Below are 17,068 nucleotides of genomic sequence, written 5' to 3'. Positions count from 1 at the left end.
TCAAGCTCCATAATCTGAATACTCACCAATTCAAACTAAATGATATTGACACAGTATAAGTAGCAAATTAATGAACTCAACCCACATATCATGGTCATGGAGTTCAAATTCAAGTAGCGACTCAGAATTCAATTAGGCTTCAAGAATATTTTATTACACACCAGGTTACAGCAGATAAAAGGAAAATAAAATTCAACTATTGCACCAGTAGCAGCAACAAACCGTTGAAACACCAGTATTTTGAATAACATACATCTAACATTGTACACCAAGCACTCACTCAGGCAACCATTCATCCCTTCGTTCGTATAATGGCTGGCCGAGACCCGTGCTGGGCTGTTGATGGAACCATCAAAGTTTAAGCAGCAATGGATCCACCGGAAAGGCGAATTTTGCTGCAGTACAGAAGGCTAATTTTGACTAACTAGATGAGCTGGTTACTGCTTTTAAAAAGTTTGCGGCCTCAATCTATGACATAATTTGGAGCAACAGCTAAAATTCTGTCATTTCTAGATACAGATGATGGCTGCTCTGCAGCTTCGCCCTCTGCAGCTTGCCTACCGTCATCTACCACTATCAAATGACCTTCCCTTCGAATCAAACTCTGTACCACAAGCATTTGATGATTAAAATGATCCATAAAATAAAATACTTGGTAGGATGCAAGATTGTTAGTTACCTCGATGATAGCTTTAACCTTGGATACTTCATTTGCTGCTTCCTCCATAGAGCTGTAGTTATTCTTTTCATTCTGCTGTGCAACATACCATTGGATCAAGTCCCTTTGCCTCATTCCAGCCAATCCAGTCCCTGCAAAAACAAAGTCCACAGCATGTTTCAAAGCAATGAAATAAAATGACAGAACAAATCATGAATTACTTCTGTAGCAGGATGGTTCTTAGCAACTGGAGCTTCCAAATCTGCATCTCAGGTCCAATCTCAAAATGTGTTGCAATTAAAATTTTCTACACACAATGTGTGTGCGCACATACATACATGAACATGCTAAAATCTTATATATTGAACTTGAAGTAACAATATCCAGCAAAACTTTTATGGTACAATTTTCAGGTCAAAACTTGATATATTAAAACAATTAATGGCAAAGGGAGCTTGTGGTCTACCTTCTTGTATTACAGCTTCTTCATGCTGTCTAAGGCGCATGACTAGAGCTTGGGTAACCCTCTGAAAATACTCATCAGTAATCACAAGTTTCTTCCCTGGGCGATTTCCAGTACCTTCTCCACTTTCTGGGCCATCATAAACCAATTAAAATGAACAAATTGGTCACTTACATAAAAGTTAAAAAAAAAAAAATGATCCAAAAAAGCAGCACTGGCGATATGATCTCACCGGCATTCCCAGAAGCTGGCTCAGCTGCAGAGTTGCTTGGTTGAGCATCATCTTGGCCAGTGCCATCAGTTCCATCACCACCATTACCATCATCATGAACTTCTTGAAACTCTGACAGATCAATCTCACTAGACTCCACACTGCATGGCAAGGTAATTAACATTATGGCCATTACAACTACTATGAGACTGATAAAGAGGATCATCGACAGATTTTCATTATTCTCTTGCCTGATTATGGATGTTTTTAGCAATCTCACTGCCAAACGAACATGACGTGGTTGTACCTACAAAACACAATCCGTGAAGTCTAACACGGAAATGCGTAACAATGTCAATGCAGATGGATAGGTAGCCAAAAAGTTTAAGCACCTGAGTTTCCATATAACATCGGGCAATCGCTTCTGACAGTCTTATCAGTGCCTCCAGCTGCCTAACAGTCATGCGATAAGCAACTCTACTACCAGGAGCTGTATCACCTCTTCGGAGAGCAACATAAGAGTCCACCAACAGTTTCCTGGCTTCTGAGTTTAGCTGCATTATTCTAGACTCTGTTAGGAAGCAAACTACATTGACAAAACAGCTTTTCAAGACAAAATAACTGCCAGCTGATTATATAAAAAAATGAATATACCAGACCTTGGGTTTCAGAGTCTTTGCATATGCAATATAACGTTTTAGCTCTGCTGTTGTGAAGGCAGGGCTGAGTGCCTCTTCACGCTTTTGATGTACTCTTACAATGTGATGAGCAACATGATAGTCAGTTTGGTCATCTGGATCATCAATCATAACGTATACCAAATCGAATCTTGAGAGAATAGCAGGAGGAAGAGCCACATTATACTGGAAAGAATACATATAATGAGATTAATCCTCGTTAATAAATACATCAACATTAATTGATCACACCACTGTAAGGCAAAGACATCTTCCTCAAGCATTAACAGTGAATTGGGGTGAAATGCTAGTACAAAAACACATGCACTGTTGGAAACACTCATCAATTGCAGCAATCTGCTCACCTTGAGTGGTTTAGACTTGTCATAGCGCCCCCCTGTGGGATTGGCAGCAGCAAGAATTGATGTCCGAGCATTTAGTGTTGCTTGTATTCCTGCTTTTGTAATGCTTATCGTCTGTTGTTCCATGGCTTCATGAATTGCCACCTTCAAGTTCATTAATAAATCAGACATGTGAATTGTCTATGCATAGTATCCTAAGCTGATTTAATTAAACCACAAAGATAAAGCACCTGATCTCTGATGTCCATCTTGTCAAATTCATCAATACAACAAATGCCATTGTCAGCAAGCATCAGTGCACCAGCCTGGATAAAATCAGATGAGATATATTAGGCAATCTAAAAACGGGGGTTTTGGGCAAAGAGATTGTATACAAGGAAAAAGTAAGAAAGATTTAAGGATGGCTTGCACTTGGAATTTATATATCCCAAAAACTGAGAAAAGTTTTGCACATCCAAGCAAGAAATGCTTTGGGTATTTCTTTTATGCAGTGTTTCCAAAAATATCAAGTTCAGATTAAGACTGCCAGTAGCTTTTCCATGTTATAACTAAACTAGTCTACTCATCTTGTTCATGTGATTTTAGTTGAAAGTTCTTTCCATGTCTTGGAAGAGCAGGAATTCAGCACTTTCCCTTTGTACAAATAGTGCTTTGATCTAGATTTCTTAGATAATAAAATATTATTTTTCCCTACAAAGCTTGATACTTGAGACAGTACAATTGAGAAAAGACTTGCAGGCTTGATGATTGACAAGAATCGCCACAACCATGCCAAGGGGCAAAACAAAATTCAAGTCCTTGCCAGGACTACTTACATTTTTTATTTTTATTTTATTTTTGGATAAGTGCCAGGACTACTTGCATATGATTCCCTAATTTTTAGCAGAATACAGTCACAGAACGAGTGCAAGTTTTTTGCACTGGGAGTCATGACTAAAAGAATTATGAGTAGAATATTCTTTGGTCTACAAACTTACTGCTGGAATTATGCTAAGAAGTCTTATCACTTGATTTCGAAATATGGCTTATAGGCTTACTTAATTTACTGATTCAAAGCAGCTTAATGACCATCTGTCTCTGTTGGTCGTATCTGAGACACTCCTTGTTTAACCCTATTAACAAATAGAACTAATGAAGTACTATTGACCCAAACGTAGAAATGATCATTTTGGCATTTTGTAGAAATTGTCTCTAAATTCTGGTTGTCCCAATGCAGGCTCTGAGTGTATTAAAAATTCATGGATTTTCAAAAGGAGCAACATAAACTAAATGTTACCTCAATACAGAATTCACCAGTTTCTGGTTCCTTGGCCACAGTTGCAGTCAACCCAGCCGCAGATGAGGATTTTCCAGATGTGTAAACAGATCTTGGAACTAAGCCTGAAGTATACCTTGAATTCATAGAACAACATATGTAAGTGGTTGAATTTCTATAAATCACAATATTGAAATGATGAATGCAGAAATAGTGGCATACTTGAGGAACTGAGACTTAGCACAGCTGGGATCTCCAACAATACAGACATTGAGGTCCCCTCTCAGATTGATACCTTCATGCGTAAACTTATGGACACCACCCAGGAGCATAAGCAGGATTGCTCGCTTGATATCTTGATGACCAAACACGGTTGGGGCAATGCTATCAACAAGTTTATTGAAGAAATCAGGAGTATTTCTCATTCTTTGAATGTCATCTAGATCTTCTGCCTGAAGAATAAGAAATAAACATGACTGGGGATTAGGTTCCCTAATATATGTAGGAAATCTCAAGCATTGTATTGAAGTAGAACAACTTGTATGAACCGGATGAGAGCTAGGGACAAATGACTAATCAAGCATACAAAGTCATTCTGAGAATTACAACAGCTGAAAGATATCCTCTTGGGTCGCATACAGTATATTGGTTTCACTATTCACATTACCTAATAAAAAAGTAATTTTCTTCTCAAAGAACTGAATCATAAAACATCAAAATAAAGAAGAGAAGCATTATTTATCATCACAAAGTCAACAAAGGAACTCTATTACTGAGACATAATGCAACATGAACCAATTACATATAAAAATTACTACATCTCAGGCAAACAGGGACCCATAAAAAACAGTAAACTGTGGATGATGAACTAACTGTGAACTGCTGGTTGTCATCTTCATCAGCATCCTTCTTTCTATTCCTGATGTCAGTATTCCTTCTACCGTCAGAAATCTGCATAAAAGAGGCATTTATGAAACACAGACCATAGAAAGACATCTCATTTAATTAAGTAGCAGGGTTACTGACATCTCATCTAATAAAGACATCTCAATTACCTACCTGAACTGAATTGGCAATAAAGGCAAGGCGATAAGAGAGGTCTCTCACTCCCAATGCTCGAAGGCCCCTTACACCTCCATTTCCAACTGCAGAATCTTTGCGTTGAGGAGCTTCACGACGGCATTCTGATCTCTCGCCAGGGGATGCCAATGCCAATATGTCTGGTATGACAACCACAGTGCCAGTGAAAATGACCCTATTGGTGCATAGAAGATGAAGCAAAATTACAACTTGGATGATTGAATTAACCAGCTAAAGACATTTAAACAAATCAGTGACCCAACATGGATCCAGGAAAGTGAATTTATCTTACGTGTCACCAGCCCTGGCCTGTTCCACAATTTCATGGCGAAGAATAACATCCAGTGATCTAGGAAGGGAGCCAGCAGGTATCTCTTTAGAAGTCTCTTGCATCCTTACCCTCTGCCAATCTGCAAATTTGCTTTCTTGCTGAAGCAATGCCCACTTTGTTCTATTTAAACAAAGTGCATTGACACATATTGTTGGCTGCAGTCCACAATCAACACAAAAACCACAATAATATTAGGCTTAAAATCCACCATTGTGGTCAGCAGAGAACACCAAATCATAACATTTAGTTCTAAGAAGCAACAAACAACCTACCTCAGTGTACTTAAATTGTTGCTCAACATTTTTTATGATGTTCCCGCAAACCAAGCACTTGAAAGTCCCTTGAAGAAGCTCGGGTCGAACCTCGCTAGTGCGAGTCACCACTCCTGTCACTGATACTAGTTTTCCAATTTCTGCTGTAGTTAACTCCCTCAATCTGCGGATAGAATATATAAAGGATTTTTTCAAGTTTTAGCTAATCTAATTGGGATTAAGAAATTCAATAGATGCATATTTGTCTGTTTTAGTAACCAAGAAATTGAACAAAAATAATAGCCTTTCATATGATGTTATCAAGGTCAAAAGAACTAAAAGCATACATTGAACTTGCAGCAGTCTTTGGTCTATGGCAGAGCCTGAGGGGAAGGGGGAACAACTGTAGCTGGGCTTTTTATCACTTCTCCTAGATCAATTTTTGGATTACAATTGAACGCTCAATCATATCAACTGGTTACAGTTATACCCCTTGAAGTAGAAACTACTTTGGGTTTATCTACTTTCAGTCAGAAACAGCATATCTTACAATAATATATCCGGTAACTAGGATTCCTATTAAAGTTTCAGTACTCACTCGACCCTAATTGCTACCAAAATTAGTGCTACAAAACTTAGCATAGGATAGGTTTCCCTTGTTGCAATGAGTAGGGGAATATGATAATGAGGTTGCTGCTACTAATACATATTATATTTCTTATTCTCATGTTGCAAAATCAAGCCCACATTGTCAAATATTGGCAAAGTACAAGTAACAGCTTGGAGTTGAAGGTTTGGTGAGTCATTGTTATTGTTGATTTGACTGGCATCACCATAATACGCAGTGGGAGGAAAGAATGGAAGATTTTTTGGTAGTATGTATCAGTACCTGGGACTTATAAGCTCAAATTCTCAGTTCGTTCATACCATAAAGCCTTGTCAACCCATTCCTCCAATGCTTTCCCTTGGAAGAGTATTTGGAGTAGTAATGTTCCCCTCAAAGTTGCTTTTTTTGGTGGGGTGGCCTCCCATGGTAAAATCTTAACAATCGACAAACTAAGAAAGCGTGGATTTTATATAATGGATTGGTGCTACATGTGCAAACGTAACGGCGAATCAGCAGATCACCTTCTCCTTCATTGCGAAGTAGTTAAGGCTTTATGGGATGCAATCTTCTCGAGGCTTGACATTGCTTGGGTCATGCCCAAGAGGGTGATAGACCTATTGTCTTGTTGGCAAAGGATTAGGGGCAATCGCCAGATTGCTGCTGTATGGAAGATGATACCTTTATGCCTAATGTGGTGCACATGAAACGAAAGAAATAGCCGTTGTTTTGAGGATAAGGAATGCTCCCCGGACAGCTTTAGGGATTACTTTTTTCATACTCTGTTGCTTTGAGCCCATTCTATTGCATGGAATGGAACTGGTCTTAATGATTTGTATGCTACCATCTGTAGGACGTAGCTTTTGTAACTAGGCTTTTCTTGTATACTCCCTGTGTACTCGGGTTTTGCCTATTTACGAGGATCAATAAAACTTCTTTTATCTATCAAAAAAAAAAAAAATTCTGTCTTCTATGTACTCCATTGTAGCTATATAACAATATTATCATAAAAATAATCTTTTTACTTTTCGTGTAATATTTTAATGCAGTCCCCCAAACCAATCAAGTAAAAAATCATTTGCAACAACCCAAAGAAAAAACAAGTCATTTTTAGACTTTTACTCTAAAGGACTAGTCAAGGATTACAATTAGAGCTCCTTGAAATGATTATAAAGCCCAATTCCACCTAGTAAGGAATCAATGTAGGACATGACACTCAATGCACTTTCATCATATTTGTTCACTTGTATCATACTTCTCCCACTCAACATGGGACTTAAGGGGCATTAGCCTTGTTTGGTTACACAGATGAGATGATATGAGAAATATGTGAATAATAGTAAGATAGTTTGTGAATAGTAGTGAAATGGTTTGAGTTAAGATGTTTAATGGGGTTTTGGGAAAGGAGAGAAAAAAAAGTTGAATAAAAATATTATAAAATTAAAATATTGTCAGAATATAATTTTTTAATATAACTTTTGTTTTGCAATATGAAAAAGTTGAATTGTTTTGTGTTTTGTTTAGAAATTTGAAAAAGTTGTAATAATTAGATGAAAAAGTTGAAAATTTGAATTCGAAAATTGTTTGTATTTGAATGGTATTTGGATGTTGAGATAAGATGGGTTAAGACCATCTATGAAACCAGACAGGGCTTAAAATATCTGCCACTCATATCCTTGATGTTGCTGAGTCATCTCTAATATCATTTGTAACAACCCAATAAAAAGTCTGCACAAAATATGGACTTATATTCCAAAAAGACTAATCAAGTTTATAATTGGAGCTCCTTGAAATATTTATTTTTGAATCATTATAAAGCTGAGTACTAGAGTTCTACCTAGTAACACTCAATGCATCCTTGTCATACCCATTCACCTCGATCATGCTTTTTGCACTCAGTGTGAGATTTATTAGGGCATTACACCCTGACCTTTATTGGTTCTGGTGAAATTTTCATGTGTAGAACTCACCCAGAAAAAGGAAAAAAAAATACTTATTTTTCAGGTTTTCTCCTTTTCCTAAAGATCATGTAAACTTTCGACAACAACCTGCTCCTATCAAAACAGGTTTCCTAGCAGAGTACAACTTAAAAACTTAAAAGACAAAGCTCACATACATATTGCATTTACAACACATTGAAGAAAACTCAACTGCTCAATATAATTTTACATGAGTTTTATCTAGCCTACCTAGACAATTTAATGAATGGGCCTTTTTCTGTATCTCAAAGTTGAAAGTATTAGAATGTAAATCGTTTATTTATTATCATATACAACTAGATTAAACTGGAAACGGTTGTTTTTCCTGAAAATAATCAAAAGATAGCTGTACCTCTTACAGAGAGGGAGGTTGAAGAAGGCAACATTGATATCCTTGTTAGGGTTATCGTCGGCTATGAAGGTCGGTTTCTGTTCCATCACAAACCTCTTGCAGGCGTTCTTCAAATACGGCTCAAACCTATTAATCAAGGATATTTATCTTAGGGAATTAGGTCTTTGAATGTATAAAAGAGTCCAAAATAAATAAATAAATAAATAAACCTCAAGTATTCTTCAGAAATGGCCTTTTGGAGGAGATTGTTGAAGAGCATGACGTGATGGAAGTCGATGAACATGGTGGTGGATTCGCTGGCTTTCATTGCTTCGATCTCCGCCTCGTAATAGGGCTCAACAGAATTCCCAAGTCTAAAGCTGATTCATTTATCCATGATCCATTCCATTCCATACACAGAAACAAAAGGACTCAGTTCGTATTAGCCACCATCATCATCATTATCGTCATAAAACAAAAATATCTCAGGAGAAGAAGAACAAACCTCTTGAGGAAGTCTAGGAAAATGGTCTCCACCCGAACAGCTTTCTCATCCTCGAAGTAACCACCAAACCCGTCCATATTCTTCTTTTTCCTCCTCTGAATCAGATGGGGCAAAACCAAACCAAACCTTAGCTCTGTATCTCTGATCCAACTGGCAAAGAGCTCTCCCTCTCTCTCTCTTTCTCTGTGGCGGGAAAAGAAGCGGTTTCCCGCTAAAAAAACCAATACGATAATCCGTAGGCTTTGTGGGCCGGACTCCAAAGTTCGAAGCCCATTAAAATAAAGTGTCCAGCCTCCAACGATAAGCCCTCAAATGACATTTCTCACCCAAAAACAACACATTGAAATTTGAATTTCGTTACAAATTAACTTACATATTAATACTAATTTATTTATATTTAAAATTTAAATTAATATTATTTTTAATAAAATTTAAATTTTAATGAATTATATTAAATTGATACACATATTAATACGTAGTTATACTTGTAATTAGATTTTTCTTTAAAATTTTTATAGATGTAATTAGAGAAGATATCTACTCAAGTATTTATGAATATTGAGTAATGTTATATATAGTGGTTAAATAATAAACACTATGTAATTGATTTGAAAAAGAGTGAAATATATTATTATATCTTATTTAATCATTATAATTTTTTTAAATTTTTATATAAAATATATTAAATAATTCAATTTTTTAAAATTTTAAAATAAAAATTAATATTAAAAAATAATATTTTAATAATATTTTATTTAAAATCATTGATCTCATCTTTGAATTAAACGAACTCTTAAATGGGATTTGACAACTTGACAACATGAACTCGACAGTCGAAGAGATTTTTGCCTTTATATTAAAAGGGTCCATGCAGTCTCGAGTCCACTTCAAGTAGCAGGAGAACTGGACCGGTTAAAAAGCTGATTGAGCTTTAAAGATCCAAGCTTTCTGGGCTTCATATGCGAAGAAGTTGATTCAATTCAGCCCATGGGTGGAGTTGGGATGGGCCAAGACTATGCGGAATATCTGTTTGGTGAAGGGGAAAAACAAAAAAGAAAGGCAAGAAAATCAAAATCGTAAGCTGTGACCACTGGTTCAGTCGGAATTATGGAAGGGATGGCTTTGCCACTGTTTCAACTCCCAATTGCTGTTGCATCATCCTCTTCTCGTATTCCAACGGTACCCATCTTATATTTCCACCACCAGCTGCACCGCGATCCCCTCCCACTCCATTATCTGTGCGGCCGTCGTCCGAGGAGGAGTGGAGTTGTTGTACTTGTTAGTAAGGAAGAGACAACATCTACCCAAGAGGACGAGCAGCGAGATGACTTTGAGGAACCACCAGAACCTTCAGACCTCGAATACGTTCGCCAAATAAAAAATGTCTGTTCTTGTTTTCTTTCCCTCTCACAATATTTTTCTGTGTAACAAAGAGAATTTAGTATAGTAACTTCATCTGTCTCCCATAGGTGTTGGAGCTTCTCAGGAAAAATAGAGACATGCTTTTCAGTGAGGTCAGTCTTCTTTTACTTCAATTACACTCAGCTTTCTACTTCAATTACACTTGTTCTTCTATTATTGTATATTTTATTTCCTTCTCACCATTTGATTAATTCTTTACACTTCAATGTTGTAGTAAATTTTGGGGCTTTTTTTTGTTTGGGAATCCCCACTACTAAATTTCCCATGCGCGTGGAGCTCACCCAGTTTATTTTTGTGTTGCTAAATATGTAGGTTAAGTTGACCGTAATGATTGAGGACCCAAGAGAAGTTGAGCGCAGGAGATTACTCGGGATAGAGGATCCTGATGCCCCAACTAGGGATGACTTAGTTACTGCTTTGGAAGAAGTGAGTCCTCCTTGCTTTTGTTTTTTTATTTTTCCCATATTTTACAAAAACTGAACTAGGCGTACTACAATTGTAATAGTTCCATGGTCGTGTTTGAAAATTTTTTTAATTGAATTAGGTTGTGGAAGTTTGGTAGCAAAGCATTAATTTAAGTAATATATGATATTCTTTTCAAATTAATGTAACAGTTCATCATTCCCATATTATATTGCTCTCTGATTTTATTGGGGTTTTTTTTTTTCCCAGTCTGAAGCCAGAATCTTATGCTTGATGGTCATTTATGGTTCTCTAGCCATTTCTTTTATTTGTAGTTCGCTAGCCATGAATGCATGATTTCTTTTATTTATTCAAAGTTTAGATTCAATATTTATTTATTGTTGACTAAATTTGTAAGCTACAGGATCCAAAGCAATTATATAGTTTAAATTAGGATTGTTAAGGTCTGAAATATTTGCACCTATAAATAATGAAATAGATTTTTGTTAGTAAATTCCCTAGTTTAAATCATAAATGCTTTGATGGATTTCTTTAGTTCCTTACTCCTAAGCAGTATATTATTTAACTTATTTTCTTGCAATATATAATGATGAGAAGGGGAAAGAAAAGAGTTTAGACTTGAAGGGTAAACTTTTTAAGATTGATCAGATCCCTTATTGGCATCATTTCTGATGCAGTTAGAGCACAGAATCAAAGGTCACATAATTCATTGAACAAGCTTCACAATTTGACAAGTCAGGACAGTTTTGTTGCAAGAGAAAAAGCATGTCACGTGGTCACTTGTTTACAGTCATATATATTCCAAGACATGTAGTTACATCTAGTGCTATATTCATTGATGTTACTCTTTATCATCCTTGATATATATAATATTTTCTCCAATATATTAGTGTTGTTGAAATGTCATTGATCTCTCTGTGTTGACATTTTCACCTTCTCACTACCATAGAACGAGAAGGGACGGTTTTTCTTTGACACGTGAAGTGCTGACAGAGTTTGAAAGTTTTTCAATTTATTGGTACAACTCATGGTGCAATTGTTTAATTTACTAGGTGAATGAAGGAAAAATACCAAAAGATCGTGTTGCTCTTAAGATGTTAGCTGAGGAAATGGCTCAATGGCCTAATTTAGAGGTACTATTGTAACTTGAGCATATGGCATTCTTGTTATTAGAGATGAAAATTGTTTGAAAGCTTCTTGCAAGCATGCCATTCACTTTTTCTTTGAGATTAAATGATATTTACATCATTTTCACTCACTTCCAGGCTCCATCATTTAGTGTGTGCCACTAAAATGCTAAAATTATCTGAGTTGGGGGTCTGTATTTGAACCTGAATGTTGATACTGTTTCAAGAAGCAGGCTCTAGTAGTTGTAAGCTTAGGTTAACGTTTGAATCTCTGTTTTTGCAAAATATTGACCCCTTAAAGGCAGACTGATATATGTATCCCGCTATTTCACAGGGATAGGAGATTATTTTATTTGATAAAAATACTGAACCTCAATGTATACTTCATAACCAACAAGGATCAAAGAATTCCTTGGAGGGTGTACATGGCAACTAATTTATGGTTTTGGGTCCAGATTTCAATGGGCTACTGTTAAAGATGTGAAGTGTAATACCTCAATCCTTCTCTAGACATTAGAATTTTAGGTACCCATGGTGATGTCAACGGGTCCCTCCTAGAGCAATATTAGAATTGCCACTTGAAGGTGGTTTTTGTAGAGGGAGGAAAAAAAAAAAAAAGGAGAGAGAGAGAGAGAGAAAATTCTGTCACAAAATATCAATCACAAAAGCTCAGACTGTGGGGAAGTCAGCAGACGATGCATATCAACAGCACCATACACACATTTAATGTATGACCAAAGTCAGATAAACTTTCAAAAAGGATTGCATTCACTTTTTAATCTAATTCAAGATGTTAAAGACCCTAATCTGAAGAAAATCTTCAGAATTATGCTCTTTTTTAAGGTCCAAAACATGATGCCACCTGAATTTCCAAAATACATTATTGTTTATGAGTGTTCCAAATGTAAGCCTGAGAACCGTCTGGAAGCAGTTATTTGTTGGAGCACCTCTGCTGTGATCATCATACAGATTAAATGATCATGCAGATATTTTCCAGATGGCTCACCTGTCACCACTAGTGTATGATGCAAATTTTACTGACTTTACTACCAATTTCCTGGAATGATTGTGTTTCCATGACTCCATCTATTGTGTTTTTGTATAGGTTGAAGCAACGAAGACAAAGCGTAGGAAATCCTTGTATGCAAAAGCCACTGACACTGGTATCGATCCTAAGGAGGCTGCAAAAAGACTGAACCTTGATTGGGATTCAGCTGCTGAGATAGAAGAGAGTGATGCCAAAGATGAGACAGAAGTGCCTCCAGCTGTGGTTTGTTTCTTTAGCCTTCTCCTGAAAAATAGCAGTATTCTTATTGGTATTAGGCTATTGACACAGCTTTTGGTCCCAAATATTTTGGGCTTGTTCCTCCATTCCCGGTTAATGTAGCAGCGTCACAATTGTCAAATTATGAGATCTGGGAATGCTAATTGGCTCTTAAACCGCGAAAAGCTTCTACTGCATAGTGTTTTGCCTTACACTGACATTGATTTATCTTTTAAAATCCAATATGCATCTATTAAAAAGCACATTATACTCTATAACAGTAACTAACTGGCAGCACCAGTAACTTGTTAAAATGTAGCTTCATAATCATCTTATTCGTATGAGGAGTGCACTGAGCTCAGGGAATTGCCTTGTGAAATATGAAGTTGAGAAGCTTTGATAGTGACTTTGTGTTAGCCAATCCTGGAAACATTTACCGAGAAAGCTTTGTTTCTTGCAGGGTTATGGAGCACTTTACCTGGTCACCGCTTTTCCAGTCATCATTGGTATCTCAGTGGTCTTGATTTTGTTTTTTAATTCTCTCCAGTAATTCTCAAAAAAAAAAAAAAAATCTCTCCAGTAGATATTGTATTGCCATTTTGTATAGTCTATGATTCTTGCTAATGGACCTATTAGGGTCAGAGGTCCTTGCACGAGCACGTACATCAGAATCATGAGATTAAATGTATATTTCTGGTAATTATGTCATTGCTTTAATAATATGTTTTGTTTTCCCTCTTCATCCCCTTTTTCTCCAAATGGAGAGCAATACCATGTATGCTGTAAATCTGCCCCGAGTGAAATATCTTATTTCTATCATAATACACGCCTATTTTTTGAAAAACAAAAGTTTCTTTTATTTCTTTTTTGTTTGTATTTTCTGTGTTAAGGTTACCTGTTTTCTGAAAAAATCAAATCTGTACATTATGAGACAGAGAGAACATATTATGTATCTATACATTTTCCATTGCAATCAATTGTCCCTGCAATATCTTTATATCGCGTTTTATAAATATGACAAGGTGTCATTGACTTGCTTATCGGTTTAAGTTTGCTACTTGGTCCTTAGATACTTGTGAGTTTTATATGCTGTTGATGCAAAAGCCTATTTTGTCCCATGTTCTGTTTGTACAAAAGTCAGCTCTTATCATTTTTTTAAAAAGGCACGTTCTCAGGTGAATTATTGTTAAAGTTAGCCGAAAGAAAATGTGGCATTATATTTAGACGTGCCTTAAGGGTTATCTAACTAAACAAAGAAGGCAGGAGAACGTGGAAATCACTATCAAGAAGTTGATGAGTATGCTGACTGCTGAGCACGTCCTTACTTACCTGCGAGTCTTCTTCCTCCTTTTAAGTAGTCCCGTCCATCAATTCCGCCTCACAATCTGCATCTTTCACCATGGCGCTTCCAACTTCAGTTGCAGTTCTTCCCATCCCAAAACACTGCTCCCAATAAGCACGTGGCATTTACGATGGAGTTGAAGTTGAAGTTGACGTCCATGTCCATGCGACGGCTGAACGTGAGGAATTCTACAAGGAGGTTCAGGTAGAGTACTCTGATTTTCATCCTGATCTTCCCTTTGAGTTCGAGTTCTTGCCTGTGGAGAAACCCAAACTTTTGGTTGAAAAGGAGAGCATGCAGAAGGAAAAGCAGATTTTGGTGGATCCTATTTCCTTGAAAGGATCATCGTTTAAAAAGGCGAGCTTTAATATGATGTTGCGTCCGCCACCTCTACCACCTGCAAAATCCAAGTTCTTAAGTTTCAGCCTCCCAAACTCAGCCAACTCCTCTCCTCGATCCAGCTCGATTTTGAAGAAGAAATTAAGGAATGAAAACAAAGAAAATCCGCGAAAAGTTAGTAATCTGGCCCGCCAGCACTCTGCAGCGGACAATCATCTGACGCTGCAAAGAGAGGTGAACTTAAGACGGAGCAAATCCTGCGCGGACAGAAGAACACACGCCCAATCAGAAGATTTGGACTTTTGGCTTACAAAACCAGATGTTTCTGAATATGATAACAGGTACTACGCCAGCATTTCCAAGACTACTGAATCTAGCAAATATATTAACAAGAAGGTGAGGTGCATGGGTGCTGGTGATAAGGAGTTTAAATGTGGTGCCCTGTGCCTGTTCTTGCCGGGCTTTAGCAAGGTAAAGCCAGTAAGAGCAAGAAAGGTAGAAACAGAGAATGAAAATGTGATATCCAGGACAGTTTCCTTGGAAAAATTCGAATGTGGGTCTTGGGCTTCATCAGCAGTAACACACGACCCTGATGATGACTCCAAGAATCTCTACTTTGATCTGCCATTGGAGTTAATCCGAGCTAGCGTCAATGATGCACATTCACCAGTTACAGCAGCTTTCATATTTGATAAAGATCAGAAAGGTATTCTCAAGAATAGTTCGACAAGAGCAGCAGCCAAGAAATCAGATGAATCACCGCGCCATGTTCGTTTTTCTACATCATCCCCTAAATCACACCCAACTTCACCAGCTTCTTGCATTACACCTCGTTTGCGCAAGGCCAGGGAGGATTTCAATGCCTTCTTGGAAGCACAGGGTGCTTGAAATCTCATGAATCATCATTATCTACGCTGTTTGTGCATACGAGAGTTTCAGCCCCTTTTTTTCGTTAGCGCATGACTGTAAGAAGTGAATACATAGGAGGCCCCGATTTTCTTTTTCTTTCCTTTGTAGTGTACTTATAATTCTGTCCTTGTTGTGGTTACCAAAAGAACAACTATATCAATAGCTGATCACTTGTAGCCTTGTAGGGAGGCCTCGAGGAAATAGCATCTCGCCATTTTGCTTGAAATAGATAGCATTTATTTATTTAAATAAGTCTACTTTAAAGAAAATAATTTATACAATTTTAGAATATGCAAATTAACATACTTGCTCCACAATATTTTTAAAGGTATTGTACAGGACTTGTACATTTTAAAACTATATTTGGCAGTTCTCATATTTTAAATAGATTATATATGTTTCTATTTCAGAGGTGCTAATGCCTAAAATTTGTACAACTGGCCGAAAGGGAGGAAAAAGTCATCCCCAGCTCATGACGGTGATTCGAGTTTTAATACGGTGCTCTTCACGTTTATTCATATAATAAATAAGTGGATAAAAGTAAATAAAGAAAGATAAAGATTTATGTGGTTCGACATAATGCCTACGTCCACGAGTTATTTGGAGGCGAAATCTACTATAATTGAAAATTTTATAATCTCTCATGGTTCACGTATCTCACAATACAATAGAAAAATTTAGGGAAGTTCCTTAGAGTTGCTATGTGTGGTGGAGTTTGTACATAGGGAGCTTCTGTAGAAAGCTTCTGGAGAGTTCAGTAGATTTGTGGGAGATCTCCTCCTTATATAGAGATCTATTTCTTTGGAGTGATTGATCAAGTCCAACTTGCCTGAATCATTTTTCTTTTAGAAATTTGAGTCTATTTCATTTTAGAAGTCTGAGTCAACTTGTCTTATCTCTTATTGGCTTTATTTTTTAACTTGATTTTCGACCTTATCTCGAGGCTAACTTATAGGCTGCTGATTTGACTCTACGAGAGTGAAGGTCTAAAGAGAATTGTAGGTGTTCCTTCAAGATAAAAAGAATAGTTTGACTCAAGGACATAAAAGTAGCTAGGAGCTCAATAAACAAAAACAATGAAAATGAATTTTATATGCATAAAAATTAGATTACATAGAAACTTAGGTACTTATGACCACCTATAGTGAAAAGATAATGCTAATAACATAATAAGAATTTGATTGATGTTCAAAAAAATATAGGAAGCAAAACCTTAAAAGATGGGTTTATCATCATGTAGTTGTGACAAGAAGAAGCTTGGGTACTAGACTAACCATCATTTCAGACATTCACTTAATTCTAGTGTCATCTTCATCTTCTTCTTTTTTCAAAGAAGTCGTGACCTACTCCAGGGTTACATAACTAATTTGCAAAACGCCTATATATTCTTCGGCAACCTTGTAAAACAAATAAACTTAAAAGAGATGAAAAATTAGAGTAGAACCTAACATAAAATATTCTTTTGATGTTGAAAGTGAGGCAACCCCGATCTGTCAAGTGCATAAACTCCAATAAGATGTTAGCCCCGAGTCTCC

General features: G+C 36.8%; 3 protein-coding genes across 3 annotated transcripts; 2 read left to right on the top strand and 1 right to left on the bottom strand.

The window, feature by feature from the left end:
- Positions 1-58: 58 nt before the first annotated feature.
- On the bottom strand, positions 59-8,895 carry LOC122274964 (DNA replication licensing factor MCM6). Its single transcript, XM_043083848.1, has 18 exons — positions 8,708-8,895; positions 8,433-8,582; positions 8,224-8,349; positions 5,310-5,472; positions 4,999-5,192; positions 4,686-4,881; positions 4,500-4,577; positions 3,849-4,078; positions 3,648-3,762; positions 2,602-2,676; positions 2,375-2,515; positions 1,992-2,195; positions 1,725-1,886; positions 1,584-1,639; positions 1,354-1,493; positions 1,125-1,250; positions 680-810; positions 59-604 (listed from the first exon to the last, which is right to left on the bottom strand). The coding sequence occupies exons 1-18, from the start codon at positions 8,782-8,784 to the stop codon at positions 464-466; spliced, it is 2,505 nt and encodes an 834-aa protein (XP_042939782.1). The 5' UTR covers positions 8,785-8,895; the 3' UTR covers positions 59-463.
- Positions 8,896-9,748: 853 nt separating this feature from the next.
- Positions 9,749-13,685, top strand: LOC122277505 (ycf3-interacting protein 1, chloroplastic). Its single transcript, XM_043087502.1, has 6 exons — positions 9,749-10,090; positions 10,177-10,221; positions 10,442-10,555; positions 11,605-11,685; positions 12,785-12,949; positions 13,404-13,685. Exons 1-6 carry the CDS (start codon positions 9,815-9,817, stop codon positions 13,491-13,493), a joined length of 771 nt encoding a protein of 256 aa, XP_042943436.1. The 5' UTR covers positions 9,749-9,814; the 3' UTR covers positions 13,494-13,685.
- Positions 13,686-13,827: 142 nt separating this feature from the next.
- Positions 13,828-15,739, top strand: LOC122277503. Its single transcript, XM_043087501.1, has one exon. The coding sequence runs from the start codon at positions 14,580-14,582 to the stop codon at positions 15,510-15,512; it is 933 nt and encodes a 310-aa protein (XP_042943435.1). The 5' UTR covers positions 13,828-14,579; the 3' UTR covers positions 15,513-15,739.
- Positions 15,740-17,068: the final 1,329 nt, after the last annotated feature.

The sequence above is a fragment of the Carya illinoinensis genome, chromosome 9, assembly GCF_018687715.1.
Source record: "Carya illinoinensis cultivar Pawnee chromosome 9, C.illinoinensisPawnee_v1, whole genome shotgun sequence".
Taxonomy (NCBI): domain Eukaryota; kingdom Viridiplantae; phylum Streptophyta; class Magnoliopsida; order Fagales; family Juglandaceae; genus Carya; species Carya illinoinensis.
This window is presented reverse-complemented; position numbering and strand designations above follow the sequence as displayed.

Coding starts and splice junctions, on each gene's coding strand:
- LOC122277505 (XM_043087502.1), top strand. CDS start 9,815: ATGGAAGGGATGGCTTTGCCACTGTTTCAACTCCCAATTGCTGTTGCA. Junction 10,556..11,604: donor TAGTTACTGCTTTGGAAGAA/GTGAGTCCTCCT, acceptor TTAATTTACTAG/GTGAATGAAGGAAAAATACC. Junction 11,686..12,784: donor CTCAATGGCCTAATTTAGAG/GTACTATTGTAA, acceptor GTTTTTGTATAG/GTTGAAGCAACGAAGACAAA.
- LOC122274964 (XM_043083848.1), bottom strand. CDS start 8,784: ATGGACGGGTTTGGTGGTTACTTCGAGGATGAGAAAGCTGTTCGGGTG. Junction 1,640..1,724: donor GATGTTATATGGAAACTCAG/GTGCTTAAACTT, acceptor TGTGTTTTGTAG/GTACAACCACGTCATGTTCG. Junction 1,494..1,583: donor CTAAAAACATCCATAATCAG/GCAAGAGAATAA, acceptor CTTGCCATGCAG/TGTGGAGTCTAGTGAGATTG.
- LOC122277503 (XM_043087501.1), top strand. CDS start 14,580: ATGCAGAAGGAAAAGCAGATTTTGGTGGATCCTATTTCCTTGAAAGGA.